Source organism: Ambystoma mexicanum, chromosome 10 (assembly GCF_040938575.1).
Source record: "Ambystoma mexicanum isolate Mex_15411 chromosome 10, UKY_AmexF1_1, whole genome shotgun sequence".
Lineage (NCBI taxonomy): Eukaryota > Metazoa > Chordata > Amphibia > Caudata > Ambystomatidae > Ambystoma > Ambystoma mexicanum.
Genome location: NC_090932.1, coordinates 1531683550 through 1531702692, shown reverse-complemented (window position 1 = coordinate 1531702692; position 19143 = coordinate 1531683550). Strand labels below are relative to the sequence as shown.

General features: G+C 45.0%; 1 protein-coding gene across 4 annotated transcripts in view; it reads right to left on the bottom strand.

The window, feature by feature from the left end:
• The window catches only part of BICDL1 (BICD family like cargo adaptor 1), a 620165-nt gene that overhangs the window by 417592 nt on the left and 183430 nt on the right, over positions 1-19143 (bottom strand). For all 4 annotated transcript variants that reach the window (XR_011276216.1, XM_069619731.1, XM_069619732.1 and 1 more), the window contains exon 2: positions 15160-15375. Coding sequence is in view for 3 of the 4 variants with exons in the window: in XM_069619731.1 (XP_069475832.1) it covers positions 15160-15375 (216 nt within the window). In the remaining variant the exon portion in view is untranslated. The remainder of the gene's footprint in view (positions 1-15159; positions 15376-19143) is intronic.

The window sequence follows — 19143 nt, the reverse complement described above, 5'->3', positions numbered from 1 at the left end:
ACATACAGGAGGGGTGCTGACCCCACGGAGTGCCTGCTGCAGAGTCCACATGGGGCCGGGGGTCACTGAGTCTGCTGGCTTCCAGAACGTCAGTGAGTAGGTTGAAGACTACTCTCTTCCAATGTGGAATAGTGAGAAAGGAGGGGACAGGTCGATAGTTGGCTGGGTTGTTGGGCTAAGCGCTGGGATTCTTCCATGTGGCCATGGTGGCGGACCCCTTGAAACAGGCTGGTAAGATACCAGAGGAAAGTGAACGGCTGCAGAGGAGAAGGACCATGCTAGGTTTGTGCGGAAAGAGGAACACGAGGGGTTGGGATCACAGAGGACTGGTGTCAGCTCCGGCAGGGTGGTGGCGAGCAATCCGACAGTGAGGCGAGGGTGAGAGACGAGTGGCAGCCAGAAAGGAGGAGGAGGCGTGGCAGAGAGAGGTGGTCAAGTATTCTGTTCAATTTCATAGATTTTGGAGGAAAAGTCACTGGCCAAACCATCAGCTGAAAGTGAGAAGGAGAAAGGGCGGAGTCAAGGGTGGGTCATGATTGAGGGGAGGGTCATGAGTAGCTTGCAATGATGGATGCGAAAAGAGGAAGCGCGGTCAGCTTAGCAGCAGAAATGGGCTTTGTCCAGAGTAGTAGTGAAATCATGGAGCGGTTCCTTGTAGGAAGCAAGGACAGAAGGAGATAGGTGTTGCTTTGCAGCAGCAGTGCACGTTGAGTTGCTTTGCTGCCCTCAGTTGTCAGATGGCTCAGGAGTCATGCCCATGCCTGGTGTGTAGGCTAGGGTCACGTCCAGCTCCCTATGCAGTCAGGCACAGTAAGTTGTCTAGTTCTCAAAGGTCAGGGTTGTAACACATCTCGTTCATTACTTGGTGAAGCTGAAGCACTTATTAGTGGAGAAACACTTCCTGTTCTTTATGCCATGTGGCATAGACTTCTATTTATGCCTGACACAAGCAGGACAGTAACACTGGCTGTAGTTTATATGATGGTGAACATGAAGGGATTCAGGCTGGTATGGATAATGATCCACAGACCGTTCTTTATATGATGAGACACAGGAAATGATTTAGCACTGAAAGGTCCAACGTTATACTAATGGCAGATGAGTGCTTTATAAATGACACGTAACTGTGCGAGTTTGCTATGCTGTGTAACGATGCTGTGTGCCAGGGTATGCTATGTTGTTCTGTTGGGGCATACTGTAATAATTGAAAGGCTGACTTATGTAGTTGCTTTATTCAGGTCCTGGTCACATAGGTTACAGGTAAGGAGAACACCCACAGGTTCCCATCACCCAGGTAGCTCTCTCCAACTGTAGCTCCTGGAACCTCTTGGAAGGACCCTTCCATAATATGCATGCATTCCATGACTCATTCATGACATCACAGCAACAGGGCTAAGACACACTGGTTAGAGAAGGGATCCAAGACACTTTACATACCATTGTGTTATGCTATTTTGTCATGCCGATCTGATTTCCTGTGATATGTTAAGCAGTGCTTTATCATGATGTGCCTTACCATGCTATGTTATTTTGATGACTACATACCTCCCATATCTGGCCTCTAAGCACTTGAGGCCCTATCATTGAACTTCCCCTGACTATATATTATGGTTACTGAACAAAAAGTCCTGTTTCCGATGTCTTTTATACATGGGAACTTTCAAAGGGCGCCCTAACAAAGCACTGTCAGCAACTCTCAGTTAAATGACTGGGCCCTGCTTTAAGATCTGGTAGAGATGCGAGGCCTGGGGTCTATTAAAACACGCCATTGTTTGGGGAAAATCATCATTTAAATGTGCACTTGGTTTTATATTCGTAACTATCTACACAGACCACTACAATTAACCGGGCCAGTAGACCAGCAGTCTTCCAATGGAATGGGTATGTTTGGGGAATGGGTGTGCCTGGTATTGAGGGCAGTCTGGTGGGGTGCTATGGATGTTGTTGTGCTATTTCTCTCCCCCATTTGGACACAACTACAGACCACAACTACCACTCACTTCCTAAAATGTCTTAGGTCTTGCATTCACCCTAACAGAGCTACACCTGTTTCTCCATCCAACAGCATGTCCTGCTCACACCCCAACTTTATCAAAGCATGCGTTTGAAAGTAGCATTTGCCTACTTTCCAGTATCTCAGCCTGTCTTACACATACCCCAGCAACCCCACTAACCCAGCCCCTCTGTCAAGTTCACGCTATACCCTGAGTGGCCTAGATTCCCCCTGCTGCCATGTTTACCAGGAGGAGGCAGTAACTGTAGACTCCAGAAAGGTAAAAAGAGCTGGATTACGTAGATAAATCCCAGAAGAGCCTCACCACAGCCGAAGAGTATTCCAGCCTCCCAAACCCATAAAGCCATGTGGTTAAAGCTCCTAGAAGAACCCAGGAACTACGCGGCAGCCTAGTCCATTGCACTCCTCACAGAGGAACCAGAGCTTTACCGGCCATGGAAGCTGGCCTTTTAGTGACCAGTCGTTTGTGTGACCATTTGACCATGAGAGTGTGTTGGCTGGCATTTACGCTACTCTCTTCTGGGACTTGCCAGAGCCGAGCACAATCCCTTTTATCCCCACAGAGCTAGGAAGGAGATTAGAAGAGGAAGCACATCTTTTTCCACCTAGCAGGCTGGACCCCAGCCTCATTCAGGGGGCCAGGCCCTACCAATCAGCGAAGACTTCACTGGCCACTCTCCTTCAAACCCCAGATGTACACGGGTGGGCATTCAATGGGTTCACTCAACTCGAGGTCGGGCTTGCACCATGTTGCCATGCACAGGGCAGAAAGCGCTTTGAAGTGGCTGCAAGGCGACATGTAGCGCTATGAATAACACCTAAATAAATAAAGTAAAACTTTGCAGGTGTCTCGTTGTGTGCACCAGGGTCGCTCCTTCACAGTGAGTGGTTGTAGGTCCCCCCTGAGTTATTCAGGTGTATACATGTATTGTTATCACCAGGTTTGTAAAATCCTCGCCGGTTTGGCCTTCAGGCTGAACAGAATTAGGGCCCGAAGGTCGAAATGACTAGCAGGTTGATGCTGAGGAGTCCTCTCTTGTCAGTCAGTGTGCACTCGCTGTGGGGAAGAGGGGCAGGACATCCGATCATGTGTGGCAGCGGCATGATAAAGGTGCGAGAAGGTAACTGAAATATGATGTATGTGTATGTAATGTATTTGTATGCATGTGCACACATATGTTTGTGTGTTTGCCTTTATGTATGCATGCATATAAGGAGTTGTCTAACTGCTGTATGAATTTGAGAGAGTGTATGTTGTATGTATGCCTGTGAATGAGAGTGTGTACACTAGGGGTGTGTGCATGTGTGTGTGTGTGAATGGGGAGTGGACTTCTGCATTTAGCGGGGCCTGATGGCGGCATGGAATTCTTTACTGTGCATGAAGGGTAAAGCAAACATGAAAAGTGTTATTATGTGGCTAGACAGGCCTACATTGATGGCACCAATCTGCATATAATTTATAACTGTGGCATGGTATGTTGTACTGGGGATTAAGGGTAAAGCAAGGGTAAAGCAACCATGATAATAACGACTATAACGGCCTACAATGGTGGCACTAGTCTGGCTATATATTCTTCCTGTTACTTTTTGTTTTACTGTGCATTAAAGGTAAAGCAAACATGGTAAGTGGTACTACATGGCTAGACTGGACTACATTGGTACAGCCAGTCTGCATATATTTTTCTACTGTGGCATGTCATTTTTTACTGGGCATCAATGGTAAAACAAACATGATATGTTTTATTAGGTGGCTAGACAGACCTACATTGATGGCACCAATCTGCATATAATTTATAGCTGTGGCATGGTATGTTGTACTGGGGATTAAGGGTAAAGCAACCATGATAATAAGTGTTGATACATGACTATAATGGCCTACAATGGTGGCACTAGTCTGGCTATATATTCTTCGAGAAGTATGTAACCCTAAGGAAAATGAGGCTGCATATTATTTTTGTTGACCTTCAAGCAGCATTTGATGCTGTTCCGGGAGCCTTGGCTGTGGGAGATTCTCAGGAGTCTTGGATGGCCAATGGCCGTTTTGCTGGCAATCAGATCTTTACATCACAATAATGAGACCGATGTCTGATGAGATATGGGAGGTGAGACAATCACTCCTTTTGAGGTACAAAAAGGTGTCCAACAGGGGCATGTTCTCGCTGCACTGCTTTTCTGCATCTAAATCAGCGGCAGGGTTCGAAATTCAGGGGAGCTGGGAGCTATGTAGCTCTTGCTTGTTGCTTCGAAGAGCCTGGTTACCTTGATACCAACATCTACCAGGAGCTACTTTTGGCTCCCCAGGCCAACTGGTGTTGAACAAACACACCTATGTGAATTTAACTCTGTTTGTTTGGGACAATCTATGAATAAACATTAGGACACACCTATGCAACGTTTAAAGCATAAGCAGTCTCAAATAATAGACAAAATAATATATTTGCATCTTATGTGGAAATTAGATTTGAGGAACGCTATGCAGTAGCTCTTCGATCCCCAGTGGTAGCTCCTGGTCACATGCTAATGCTGGATACCCAGGAGCCACTTTCAGCTCCCGCGTAGCTAATTGTAAATTCAATCCCTGCAATGGGGTGATCGATAAAGTTCTGGGAATTATGACGGATGTCCCCACACTTGCGTCTGACAAATGCCCCATGCTCTTGTATTGGGACGGTGCAATCTTAATCTCACTGACTCCCACTGGACTCTGAAACAGATCAATGCTTTCAATGCGTTCTGTCTAGATAGGGGCCTGAAAATCAATAAAAGCAAAACCAAGGCATTGATCATTACTCCCCCTGTAAAACAGATCTGCAGCCTCAATATTGCTTTGGGAGGGTTACCGCTAGAGCCGGTAACTAGTTATGATTACCTGCGCCTAAGAGGTGCTGCCGCTGGTAACAGGCGTGCTCATTTAGAAAAAGGAAATCTCCTGCTAAACAGGTACACTACAGTTAGCAGCTCTTTTTTAAAAAGTCATGGTGAAGGGCCAATCAGCTCAGTCCTTACAGTATATGGATGGCAAGCCAGACCAGCGGCTGCCTATGGGGCAGAACTGTGGGGGTTTCAACAGTGCACTGCAGTTTCCCTAACTGAGAACAGATTTCTAAACCAGGCTTTAAGATGAGTGAAGAGCAGGCCCAGCCTAATGAACTACTAGAGCTTCATGGTACTGGTCGTCTGAGTCTACTTAAGCCACTGCTACACTGGGCGCATGTGTGGGGCACCTCTGCCCTTGTAAAATACAGAGCTGTCCTGCAGGATATCATGAGGCAAATTGGGGGAACTACACCTCCATGGTGCAAATGTATTAAAACGTTATCTTCATGTTTCCAGCAGCCGGAACTCTGGTCGGACCCCTTGCCTATTGGGAAAGATACAAAATGCCCAGTAACACCGGCTTTCAGGGCGAAGGAACATCGAATATCCTCCAATATTGTTAATTCCTCATCCTTTACGCTTTAATGGGAATCTGAAAAGATCTGGGGATTTGAACTCTACCTAAACCATCTAACAGCCCCTTTTACATGCTCACTGTATATTAAATGTAGGTTCTATATATTCTTCCGCCATCTTGCCTACTTAGCACTTGGGATCCTTCCTGGTCTGATAAGCGCCCCGTCTGTGGATCTTCTAGGGAAACCGTTACTTGCTTTCTTTTACTGTGTCCTTTTTACGTGAAACTTAGGAGATCATTTTTAAGACCAATGTTTGTCAGGCGTAAGAGTCGTTGCACGACTGACGCCCTTATTCTTTGTACACATACGCCAGTCGATCTGGTAGCCGAGCACATCCACAGAGCGCGGTTAAAGAGGAAGATTGGACTGGGCGCTTGCCCGGGATTTCAGTACCAGAATATGATATTGGGCCTCATCATGAGGTGGCCGGTATCCAGACTGGGATACTTCCCAACTTTATTTGCGTTACCGCCCACCCGTCTGGCAGTATTACCCCGGATCACGGGTTGAACGGTAAATGTTATTTCCCATTCCATATTGTGTTCAAGGGGTAATTTCCAGTGCAATAACCACTGATGGTATTACCGTGCAGTAATTAGCATTTTTCCGGCGTGTTTACCCCGAGCTCTCCGCTGGAGGTAAACACACCATACTTATGATTGGGCGGATCCTTGCATGCAGCGGTAACCCATCACCGCCGCATTTAAGGGCTACCGCCCAACTCGTGATGAGGCCCATTGTGTCCAAAGAACCCTTCACTGCTTTTATTCTAATGGTTCTGAATCTCCCTCCAGAAGTGCACTCTGACACTCACACTTTCCATGCACTCACCGCGTAGTGTTCACTAGCATGAGGATTCCTATCTGTTTAATAATTTATCTTCACGTGTTATTTATTACGGTTTTATTCTATTGTACATGTTGATGAACATGCTTGCCTACATGATTTTATGCCAGATAAAGGAATTTGGACTGACTGACATATTCAGATCGCACGGAGCTCCTATCTGCTTGGCAACCCCAGATTACAAGAAAAGCGATTGCAGGCACAAGGGTGGGCACATTTTTCTGCCATGTGCCACCGCACTTTCTGATAACCTAAGAACAGTGAACTCACACAGGCACACTTCAATAATAAGAAAGGAATGTTCGATCAGAAAAACAATAACATGATTGGAGCCTTCCCACCACACACCGTGGCTGGCCTTGCACAGTTTACTGGAATCGCAGTGTAATTCACTTGACTCACGGAATGCCAGCGAACTTGGTCAGGCGGTGGGGGTGAGGGTGGGGGGGGGCGGGTTGAGTGCCAGCTGTAGAATGGGCGTGCAACCTGAATTTCACAGGTGTGAATCGGTAGCGGAGGCAGCTTTTGGTGCCAGGGTGCAGCTAATAGGAACGCCAGCTGGGCACAATGGGGAAACCAGGGGAAGAGGGCAACCCTCCCGTCCTTCCCTGGCTCCGCCACTGGAGTGAATGCCAGTATGCGTCACTCAGCCTTTCCGGCATCGAAGGTTGACAAAATATGAAGACAAGACCTTCCATTTTGCGTGTGTTCTATAATGATACAACACCTCTAATAACTAATAAAGGCAGTCGTCTTCTCTTTAACAATTTACTGAAATAATTGGGCGGGACAGCCGGTGAGGGGATATGGGAGAGGAGCGGGACAGTGTCTGTGTGCATAGTTTGGAGGGGAGAGGGGAGCAGGCTGGCAGGGAAGCCAGCTGCATCCCATAGAATCAATTAAGGCAGGGATATGACGATATTCTCAAGACAAGGGGGGGTGGCAGCAAAGAAGATAAACATGCCACAGAAGAATGGAAGCTATGAGCTAAGGGGGAGGGAGCCTGGGGGGTCCCATGGCACACAGAGAGCGGTGATGTACCCAACGCAGGTATACAACTGAGACCAAATGGACCCTGTGTTGTTAACAGACAGCAGAATAATCAAATGGACACATTATTACCAAGAGAGACAGGACAGTAATCAAATGGACACACTGTTACTTACAGAGGCAGGACAGTAAACACATTGATACTTTGTTACTATCTGTTACAGTAATCAAATGGACATATTGTTACTAACAGAGACAGGACGGTAAACACATGGACACATTGTTGCTAAGAGAAACAGGACAGTAATCTGTGTTACTAACACAGACAGGACAGTAATCGAACAGGAACTTTGTTACTAACCGAGACAGCACAGTAATCACATGGATGCTTTGTTACAGGACAGTAAACAAATGGATACTTTGTTACTAAAAGAGACAGGACAGTAATGAAATTGACACTTTGTTACTAAGAGAGACAGGACAGTAAAAACATGGACACTTTGTTACAAAGAGAGACAGGACAGTAATCAAATAGCACATTGTTACTAACAGAGACAGGGCAACTAAAGAGAAAGTCAAACAAAAAAGGCATACCAAGGAAATGAACACATTTTTACTAAAAGATACAGACGAAGATCAAGGGGACAAAGTTAATAAATTAACTGAACAACTTGACACATTATTTCATAAACATGGCTGATTCAACATGAGACAATGGTCCTCATTACACGGATGGCGGTAAGGATTTACCGGTACCGGTAAAATACCGGTAGCGGTAAATCCTTACCACCTTACTACGAGGTCCCTTTCCTGGTTGGGGATTTAACGCTTGCTTTTTGCAGGCGTTAAAAACCAACCCGCAAAGGGACCCAGGGAGCTAATTACGGTACCGCAATTTGCGGTACAGTAATTAGCGCCTTCCCCATTGCCATTGAGCCCTATGGGCCAAAAATGGGAATGGGGAAGGGCAATGGTGGAAGGGGGAATTACCGTCCGCCAACCTTGGAATGGGGCGGTAATTCCCCTTTCCGCCAAGGCGGTGCCGGTATTTTACCGGCATGAACCATGGCGCTAATAGCGCCATGGTTCTCCGCCATCCGTGTAATGAGGCCCAATGAGCGGTATAACATAGCCTCAGTAGTCCCAGAATTAACATTCTGGAGTTTGACCTGAGGTGCAACGTGTAGAGTTGTCTGGGCAAATAAGCCACTCAACTTCCAGGATTGCCAGAGTACACACTCGAGCCCCTCATGCATCCAACATTACATTGTGAACTAACTTACATTCTACAATCTGCCTTGGAAACACAACCTAATTATGACATCAGGGCTGACTTAGCGTCTCAACTTTCCGAGGTTGATAAATCGAGTACCATAAAATGAGATAACAATAGCACCTGTTACTACCTGTTACACCTGTTACTACAGCACTGAGAAGCAGGAGGCGCAGAATAAACATGCACACATCCATTGTTTTTTTTAAACTATTATTATTATATCTGTGTTATACACTGTCTTTCAAATGTATGATTCGAAATTAGATTATGCCAATTCACCCTAGACTGTGTTTGGTGTAGTAAATCAGAAACTCTGTCTTGCGAATAAAGCAGTCGCTGCACCGGAAGCTAGCAGTGTCAAGCCAAGTTTCATTTGAAGATTTTTGTGCCAGACTTTCTTATTTATGATACAGACCCCCCCCCCCCGTTGCCCCATCTTGTAATAGTAATGTGTCTTGTATACGTAATTTGACCGTTCAGTCCTCCAAACAGCATATGCCAGCAGTATCTCCCATGAAAAGCAAGTCCGCTGGTAAAAGAGGATATGTTATTCTGGCCTCTCAATGCTGACAATTTGCGGTCGGACCAATGGTATGACCCTTCAGAAAGTCCTTATTTTATTTATTTTAACATTTGTATAACGCCCAGACCCACAGGTACCACAGTGCGTGTACAGGGTAATAACAGAGTAATAACAGAGTAGAAACTTTACAGATCATTGCTTTAGTAGGCAGTAGTATGGGCAAAGTAGGAGACGGTTCATGCTTAGAGCCACATTTTCAACAGTCGCTTGAATGCTCGGCAGGAGGGCTCATTTCTTAAGTGTGGAGGTAAGGAGTTCCACAGGGCGGGGGCTGTGGTGCTTAAACTAACCCTTCTGGCTAGTTTAAAACGTGGGACAGCCAGGGTGAGCTGGTCAGAGGAGCGCAGTGAGCGACAGTGCTGTTTCTTTGTGATGCAATGGCTCAAGTACATGAGGGCTTCATTGTAGATGCATCGGTGGGTTTATAGTGACTTTTTCGAAAGTCAAAGTTTTGAAATACAAACGTTTCGACAGCAAAGCATTGAGGAAAAAGAAATTCAAATGCATTTTTCTTTTTTTTTAATGGAAGGTCCCCCCCAAACCCCTGTTTTCTTTTTTAAAACACTTATTTTACTATACGAAACTGAACTAAACTTTGTATTCGAAGGTTTTGTGTTTAGGAACTTTTTTTTGAAATTATAACTGGATAAGGCATCGGTGCACTATAGTCAAGGTACATCTTCTGTTTATCTCTGTGAATGAGTCTGTCATCTTGTTCTTGCTATCTCATGATCTGATGTGCCCAGAAGTCGTTTGGTTGGCAGAGCAATGCAGGTGCGATGAAAACGCACAAGATATGGGAGATCCACAAATGGCTGTGGTCAGCTTGGCAATGTTATCTGATGCCGGCTCGGACTGACCCGCAGGGTAATAAGATGATGCCCTAAACTCCGTCCCGACATGCAATAGCCAGTTTTTGGCCAAAGTAGGCCAGTTTGATGAGCTACTGCACTGTGCAATTAGAAGTTCTGACCAGAGTTATTAACCAAAATTGCTTTAATAACTGCCAGGCTATTATGCAAGTCTATGCAAAAAAGACGAGCATGCTCGTCCTTGGCATTTAAGTTGGCACTCTACATTCAAGTCAACAATGTGACAGAGAGTCAACCGTCTGCGGGATTGGGGTGTTAACAATAGAGGCATGGTCCTATCACTCTCACACTAAGGCAACAATGTGACTCAGAGATAGGGGCATGAGGGATTTGCGTGTTAGTAAGAGAGGCAAGGTTTTGCCACTCTATAATCAAGTCAACAATGTGACAGAGAGTCAACCGTGTGAGGATTGGGGTGTTAACAATAGAGGCATGGTCCTATCACTCTCACACTAAGGCAACAATGTGACTCAGAGATAGGGGCATGAGGGAGTTGGCTGTTAGTAAGAGAGGCACGGCTTTGCCACTCTACAATCAAGTCAACAATGTGACAGGGAGTCAACTGTGTGAAGGATTGGGGAGTTAACAATAGAGGCATGGTCCTATCACTCTCACACTAAGACAACAATGTGACTCAGAGGTAGGGGCATGAGGGAGTTGGCTGTTAGTAAGAGAGGCACGGCTTTGCCACTCTACAATCAAGTCAACAATGTGACAGAGAGTCAACCTTGTGAGGGATTGGGGTGTTAACAATAGAGGCATGGTCCTATCACTCTCACACTAAGACAACAATGTGACTCAGAGATAGGGGCATGAGGGAGTTGGGTGTTAGTAAGAGAGGCAAGGCTTTGCCACTCTACAATCAAGTCAACAATGTGACAAAGAGTCACCCGCGTGAGGGTTTGGGGTGTTAACAATAGAGGCATGGTCCTATCACTCTCAAACTAAGACAACAATGTGACTCAGATATAGGGGCATGAGGGAGTTGGGTGTTAGTAAGAGAGGCAAGGCTTTGCCACTCTACAATCAAGTCAACAATGTGACAAAGAGTCACCCGTGTGAGGATTTGGGGTGTTAACAATAGAGGCATGGTCCTATCACTCTCACACTAAGACAACAATGTGACTCAGAGATAGGGGCATGAGGGAGTTGGGTGTTAGTAAGAGAGGCAAGGCTTTGCCACTCTACAATCAAGTCAACAATGTGACAAAGAGTCACCCGTGTGAGAGTTTGGGGTGTTAACAATAGAGGCATGGTCCTATCACTCTCACACTAAGACAACAATGTGACTCAGAGATAGGGGCATGAGGGAGTTGGGTGTTAGTAAGAGAGGCAAGGCTTTGCCACTCTACAATCAACAATGTGACAAAAAGTCACCCGTGTGAGGGATTGGGGTGTTAACAATAGAGGCAAGGTACTATCACTCTCACACTAAGGCAACAATGTGACTCAGGTAGGGGCATGAGGGATTTTGGGTGTTAATAAGAGAGGCAAGGCTTTGTCACTCTACAATCAAGTCAACAATGTGACAGAATCAGGGGTGTGAGGGTTTGGGTGTTAATAATAGGGGCAAGGCTCTGTCACTCTCACATAAAGTCAACAATGTGACAGAGGTTCCAGGCGTGTGGGATTTGGGTGTTAATACTAGAGACATGGTCCTCTCACGCCAATGTGACAGAGGTTCCAGGCGTGGGGGATTTGGGTGTTAATACTAGAGACACGCCAATGTGACAGAGAGATGGGCGCATGTGGGATATGCATTCCAGAAACAGTGACAAGGCTCTCTCACGGTAACACCAAGGCAACACTATGGCTCAGAGTTAGACACTTCTGGTGTTAGTAACACGAAATACAGCCCTGCCACTCCAACGTCAAGGAAACAATGTGACAGAGAGACAGCGGCTTGGGCGTTTCGTTTTTTAGTAGAAAAGACAAGGGCCTCTAATACCAAGATCAGAATGTGACAGAGGGATAGGGCTTCAGGAATATGGGTGTACTAATAGAGGCAGGGCACTGTCCTTACAACATCAACCGACAATGTGACGGCGAGATAAAGGCATTAGGGATTTGTGTTTTAGTAACCGTGACAAGGCTCTGTCACTATACCACCAAGTCAACAATGTCATTGAGAGCCCCTGAAAGTGAAATGTTAGCAGCAGAGACAAGGTTCTATGAGTCAAGCCAGACAACCATTCTACAAGGCAGGGCATATGAACTGGGCATTTAGTTAGTACTATCACTATGACACACAGCCACTGAGAATAACGTGTTAGTAAAAATGATGGAGTCTGTAAGTCGGGTGCCGATCCTAAAAGGTAACCCGAAGCCAGAGGGAGTGTGTATAACCCAACGCTATCAATGGAACCTGGAGGTTCCTGTTGCCTGAAAAAGTAACAGAGCCAAATGGATTACAGAGTTGATCAAAGGGACAATCCACTTCTTGCAGGAAACCCAGCTAACAATATTGCAGATATTCGTGGGATTTAGTGTTAGTCGCAGTGTCAGGGCTATGTCAGTCTGACTCCAAGCCTGTGTAGTGACAGAGCACCGGGAACTTCATGGGCTAGTGAATAGGCCCACTGACACGCATAATGCCAAAGTAACAGAGACACACGTAGGTTGCCATGTTACTAACAGATGCAAGAATATATCACCAAAACACCAACCTAAAAAAGCAGCAGAGAACCTCTGTCAGTCAGACACCAAGGTAACATTGAAACGGAAATCCAGAGGGGAGTATGGCACTAGTAACAGAGACAATGCTCTGTCAGTCAGACCCTATAAGGTAACATTGAAACGGAGAGCCAGAGGGGAGTATGGCTATAGTAACAGAGACAATGCTCTGTCAGTCAGACACCAAGGTAACATTGAAATGGAGAGCCAGAGGGGAGTATGGCTATAGTAACAGAGACAATGCTCTATCAGTCAGACACCAGGGTAACATTGAAAGGAAATCCAGAGGGGAGTATGGCTATAGGAACAGAGACAATGCTCTGTCAGTCAGACACCAGGATAACATTGAAACGGAAATCCAGAGGGGAGTATGGCTATAGTAACAGAGACAATGCTCTGTCAGTCAGACACCAGGGTAACATTAAAACGGAGAGCCAGAGGGGAGTATGGCACTAGTAACTGAGACAATGCTCACCAAGGTAACAATGCAACAGCGAGTCGGGGGAGTGCTATAGCAGTAACAGTGACAAGGCCCTGTCAGCTGGACACCAAGTTAAAAATGCAAAAGAGTGTTTGATGAAGTACAATGTTATAAGAAAGCCAAGGCTGTCAGTCGGACACCAAGGTTACAATACAACATAGAGCCAGGGAGAGTACAGCAATACCAATAAGGACACTGCTTTGTCCAGCGGACACCAAGCTAAAAGGGCAACAGAGAATCTGAGGAGTGTGTAGTTGGTAACGAAGACAAGCGTCTGCTAGGCAGACAAAGCTTCTGCTAGTCAGACACTAAGGTAACATTGTAATAGAGAGTCTGGGGGAGTACAGTGGTAGTAACAGAGACAATGCTCTGTCAGTCTGGCAACAGGTTAACAATGCAACCGATAGTCTGACGGGGGTAAGGCATTAGTAATAGTGACAATGCTCTTTCAGTTTGACTTCGAGCTAAAAAACCAATGGAGTGGTGTTATAATAGTGTCAAAGCTCTGTCAGTCGGACACCAAGATAACAATACAACATAGAGCAAGGAGGAGTACAGCAGTACTAACAAAGACAAGATTCTGCTGACAACGCAACAGAGAATCTGAGGAGTGTGTAGTTGGTAACGAAGACAAGCGTCTGCTAGGCAGACAAAGCTTCTGCTAGTCAGACACTAAGGTAACATTGTAATAGAGAGTCTGGGGGAGTACAGTGGTAGTAACAGAGACAATGCTCTGTCAGTCTGGCAACAGGTTAACAATGCAACCGATAGTCTGACGGGGGTAAGGCATTAGTAATAGTGACAATGCTCTTTCAGTTTGACTTCGAGCTAAAAAACCAATGGAGTGGTGTTATAATAGTGTCAAAGCTCTGTCAGTCGGACACCAAGATAACAATACAACATAGAGCAAGGAGGAGTACAGCAGTACTAACAAAGACAAGATTCTGCTGACAACGCAACAGGGAATCTAAGGAGTGTGTAGTTGGTAACAGAGACACACGTCTGTTAGACAAAGCTTCTGCTAATCAGAAGGTAACATTGTAAAAGAGAGTCTGGGGGAGTACAGTGGTAGTAACAGAGACAATGTTCTGTCATTCTGGCAACAAGATAACAATGCAACCGATAGTCCAAGGGGGGTAAGGCATTAGTAATAGAGACAAGCTAAAAAAGCAAGCAATGGAGTGGTGTTATAATAGAGTCAAAGCTCTGTCAGTTGGACACCAAGATTACAATACAACATAGAGCAAGGGGGAGTACAGCAATACTAACAAAGACAAGATTCTGTCCATTTGACACCAACTGACAACGCAACCGAGAATCAAAGGAGTATGGCATTAGTAATGGAGACAAGGCTCTGTCACCCGAAAAGCAAGTTAACAGTGCAACAGCTAGTCTGGGGGAGTATGGTGGTAGTAACAGAGTCAAGGCTCCGCCAGTCAGACACCAAGCTGACAATGCAACACAGAGTCTTGTGAAAGTGTGGCGTTAGTAAAGGAGACAAGTCTTCGTCAGTCAGACACCAAAGTAACATTGCAATGGAGAGCCAGGGGGAGTACAGCGTTAGTAACTTAAACACAGGGTTTGTCAGTCGCACACCAAGCTAACAATGTACTGATAAGTAAGGACTGAGCGGTGTGTAGGTAAGGGAGACAGAACCTTCTCAGGGGGCTACTGAGCTAGTTAAGTGGGCAGTAAGGGGAGGGGATGGTGTCCACATTTCCAATATTCAATTATAACTGACACCATTCTGGAAAATCCATGCTCTGCAAGAAACTGCTGCTGGTGGAATTCGGCTGCCATTGATTTGGAAGACCCTTCTTCCCCCTCTTATTGGTTTGGTAAACATCTAGCAATGCACCTAATATGAAGCGGCCCACCAGGCAAATTACTCTTACTCCAGCACACATTGGGAAAGGAATAGAGAAGACTTTTCCTGGAAGACCCGTTTGCCCTCTGGGTTGGCTCTTACCCTGGTGAGTTGGTCCATGAGTCTTTGGTTTTGTTCGGACAGGTCTTGAATAGCTCGGGTCTTCTCACGGTCAGCCTCGCGGAGGTGGACCTGCTGCTTCTCCAGCTCATCTTGAAGTACCTTCACGTCGCTTTCCAGCTCTGACACCCTGCCTTCCCACTCACCCTCCCGGTTCTCAAACCTTCGCCGTAGTTCGTGTTTCTCTTGTTCTAGATGCTGGGGAGGAAAAAAGGGAAGAGAGGTGAGAAAATGTGCTGGCCAAACTCAATCCATACTTCACTGTTAACTGAGTGTTTGAGGCCAACACATGGAGCCAAGGATCCTCCATTGACTAATGCTGAAGCGCATTGAGTCCAGGCTTCATGCATGGGCCTCAAAAGGATATTGGTCCAGAAAACCAGAAAATGGATACCCATTTTCCATTAGATTTAGAAATAGTGGGTCTAACAAAAAGGGAAAGCAATGTTGGTGCTTTATCACATCCCGCAAAAGAACAGTTTTCCATAATTAATTAGATGTCTTTCAGTAATGAACTGTAAAAGTGAATTATTTTTTCATTTTTCTCCTTTCTTTTTCCACCCCGTTTTAGATCTTTTTTGTCAAAAAGGTATAAGAAATGTAATCAATGAACAATACATTAATATGAGTATTGAATTTTTGTTTGATATAGTTTTGCTATTTTTTTAATCTCATTTGCATTCATTGTAGTAAATTATTACATTTGATCTAGAGATATATTCCCAGTATCCATGTGTGGAGATTCCGTTGTTTAAATCAATAAACAATGTAATTAATATACACAAATGTAAAAATGTGCATACACTGATTCCCAAAGTCACCTCTGAATGTGCTGTTCAAAGATATAATGCTAAGTGGTCTAACAAAGCGCCATACCTGCCATTTTGGTGGCGTTATGGCTCTAGAAGATTTGCTTATTCATATGTCCCCCTAACCTCTTCCTCCTTTACGTTTATGTTTATGTTAATGTTTATTGAATTTATATAGCGCTTTAAGCCTTTATGCAATTGGGAATTTCCTACTTTGTATGCAATTGGAAAAAATCAGGCTTTGGTGTGGGAAAAAGAATTCTTACATTTGCGAGCACATTTCGTATTTGCAAATGCGGTTCGTTCAAACACCTGTATTTATAAGACATTGATCAAAATAAAGTGCAAATACATTGTTCCTCTTCCTGTTTGAGAATCCACACAGCTGTGTCAATATCAAAATGTAAAACCAAAATTGTAGTTATTTAATAATGTGTATATATGTATATATCCCGATGTCTTATCCTACATCGATTTTGAAAGTAAATCGATATATACCTCCAAAACTCGATTTATCGCCCAGTCCTACCTGAAACCACATTTGGAGGCATGATCTAAGAAATGTCTGGCCCGCCCTAAGAACCACAAGTAGCTAAGGAACCTTGAAAAACCACCTGGCTTATGTAACGAAGGAGTGGCCTAACAGTCGCAATCGAGTTTTCATACAGGGTATAAAAGAGAACAAACTATTTTCTAAAAGGTCTCTTAAATATCATACAACTATATCAGCAGCCAAAAAATGTACTCAAAGAAATGTATTCAAATATAACTACAAAATCAACCCAGAAAGGGCAATGCAGGTTCCAATCCCTGAGTTCTTATGTTTTAAATTGATTTAATTAGTCTAATAATTAATGAAACTTTTGTAAAACGCTAATTAGCAGAGACCAGTCCCTAAGCACGGGACTAGGATTTGAATCAGTGTTGGTCTGCGTTGTATTGCCTCCACATTGCTCCTGAGCTATACTCCCAGCCCTGTCTGATGTCTAATGGTAAGAATTCAATAAAGCAATGTGTCGTAGAAATCCAACAATGTATCCTCTATATTATGTTTTCCTTTCTGAGTATTACAAAACAAATACATTCTCCAAATGTATGAAACAGTGATGTAATTCTAGATATTGGGTGATTGTGACATCTACTGGGCAAGGACAGTACTGCCACTAATCTTTTCATTGACTTTAGTGCATGAGGAAGTCAAGTCATGGAAGTCAGTTCCCCGACTCATGACAAAATTTGGACTCTGCCAGGGCAGAGTTCCGACGAGCCACATCCCCTAGAAGCATGTATCTCTTTTGTGAATAATGCAACCTGCTAATTTTTAGGAACCAGATGTTTCTACAAGCTCACCATTTCTGTTTCTCTGCCTATTTTTTGTGAATAAGGTACCCTATGCGTACGCCCTCCACACAGGAGACACTTTTTTCCAAGAGACAGCCAAGGGCGCTCAGTCTTGTTAGTTGGGCAGTCATCTTGCACAGGTTCCATACCCAGAGTCAGTGCATGGTTATCGGATCTGTGGGTAATAACTACTATTAGCACATGTAAATTGTTATTGACCTTCTATCAGGGAATCAGAATTTATCGAATGCATTCAATACCTACTGTTATTGACTGCATTCTTGACATTCTAACTATAGAAGCAGGCATGGAACCAACCGAAAATATGAGTCTGTATTCAAAAAACACCAATGAATTTTCTGAGCAAGATTACCTTCAATATGACAATCTACTCAAATTTAACACTCCAAAGTAAAAGTTAAAACATGGACCTATGCTTTCCATTTTTTTAAGAAAACATGTTCACTTAACATTGCACCTAATGCAAGCTCCTGCTAAAACTATTCCCCTCAACCAAGTTTACAATTAAAATAAATGCATATTGTGAGAAACCTGAAGGTGTCTCCCCGGCTAGTCCCTGGGGATCTGTCATCCAGGTGGCCAGGACACGGCCATCGCTATTGGATCCAGTTCCTGGGGGTGGACCAGTGAGGGAGAATCACCTGGATGGGGATCCTTGGGGAGTGGGATGGGTGAGAGGGGGTATCCCCCTTCTTTCAGCACCTTTTCCCAATCCTACCAGGCAGGATATTCCAAAATACTGCCCCCCCTTTCCCGACACGAACACTGTTGCACAACACGAAAGACAACGGACTAACATCAGAGCCGTTTACCTGACATGTCCCAATACAAGGGTCAAGCAAAGTCAGGCAAATGACCAGAATAACACACACCTGACAGCCCTTTCCCTTCCCCAGAGGGATAAAAGGTGGCGCACAAGAACACAAGAGGAGCAAGGCAGACCGCACGATGTGAGAGCTAACTCAGCACAGCAGTTCAAGAGGAGGAGAAAGATGGCACAGACAGAGAGGGTGACAAGGAGAGAAGCGACCTTGCCCTTTCCAAGCCAGGCTCATGAAACCTCCACAGAAGGAATCGTAAGACCGCAAACAATAACCAGCATGTGTTGCAGCAGATGTTAATGGTACACGAGACCCTGCTCTGCTGATTACCAAGCCGGAGAGAGATGCTTCTCTCTGTGGTACCAAACTTGACTCATGGAGAAAGAAAACCCAGCGGTTCATCACAGCCGCTGAGTCGAGGGGAGAGTCGATAAGAAACCGAACGGAAAATAGCCAACGGCTAATTTGAACTTTGAGAAGCTTAAGGATACTATTGATGGAAGAGGGGGGAAACCAGCAACAGAGGAGTCCGGCACCACGTGGGTGCTCAGGCAGAAAACTCTGGGTGATTACCCGATGGTAGAAACTACCGTAACCAGAAGCCCTTGGGAAGAGGCGCGTAGAGGTCAAAGTGGTCATACAGGGGTTTTGTAAAATTCTTTGTACCGTCAGAAGTCTTTGACCGACAGATGATTGCGAAGTAAGGGAAATTAATCCTGCTTACTGAAATGAGCGCATGAACAGTGTGTTGTAAAAGTTGTCGAGAGTGAACCCGGCAGAGGGAAGCTGACCAAAAAGGGGTCGAAGCCCGAAGAACTATTTAAAAAGACAATAAGATTTGTGAAAGTAAGAAAAGCCACAATGAACCCAAAGGAGGGAGGCTGACGTCTGAAAGGGGTCCGAGCCCGAAAGAGGGAGATCCGTTGGTGGAAAGTTATTAGCCAGAGTGTACATGGAACAGAACTTTGTGTTTG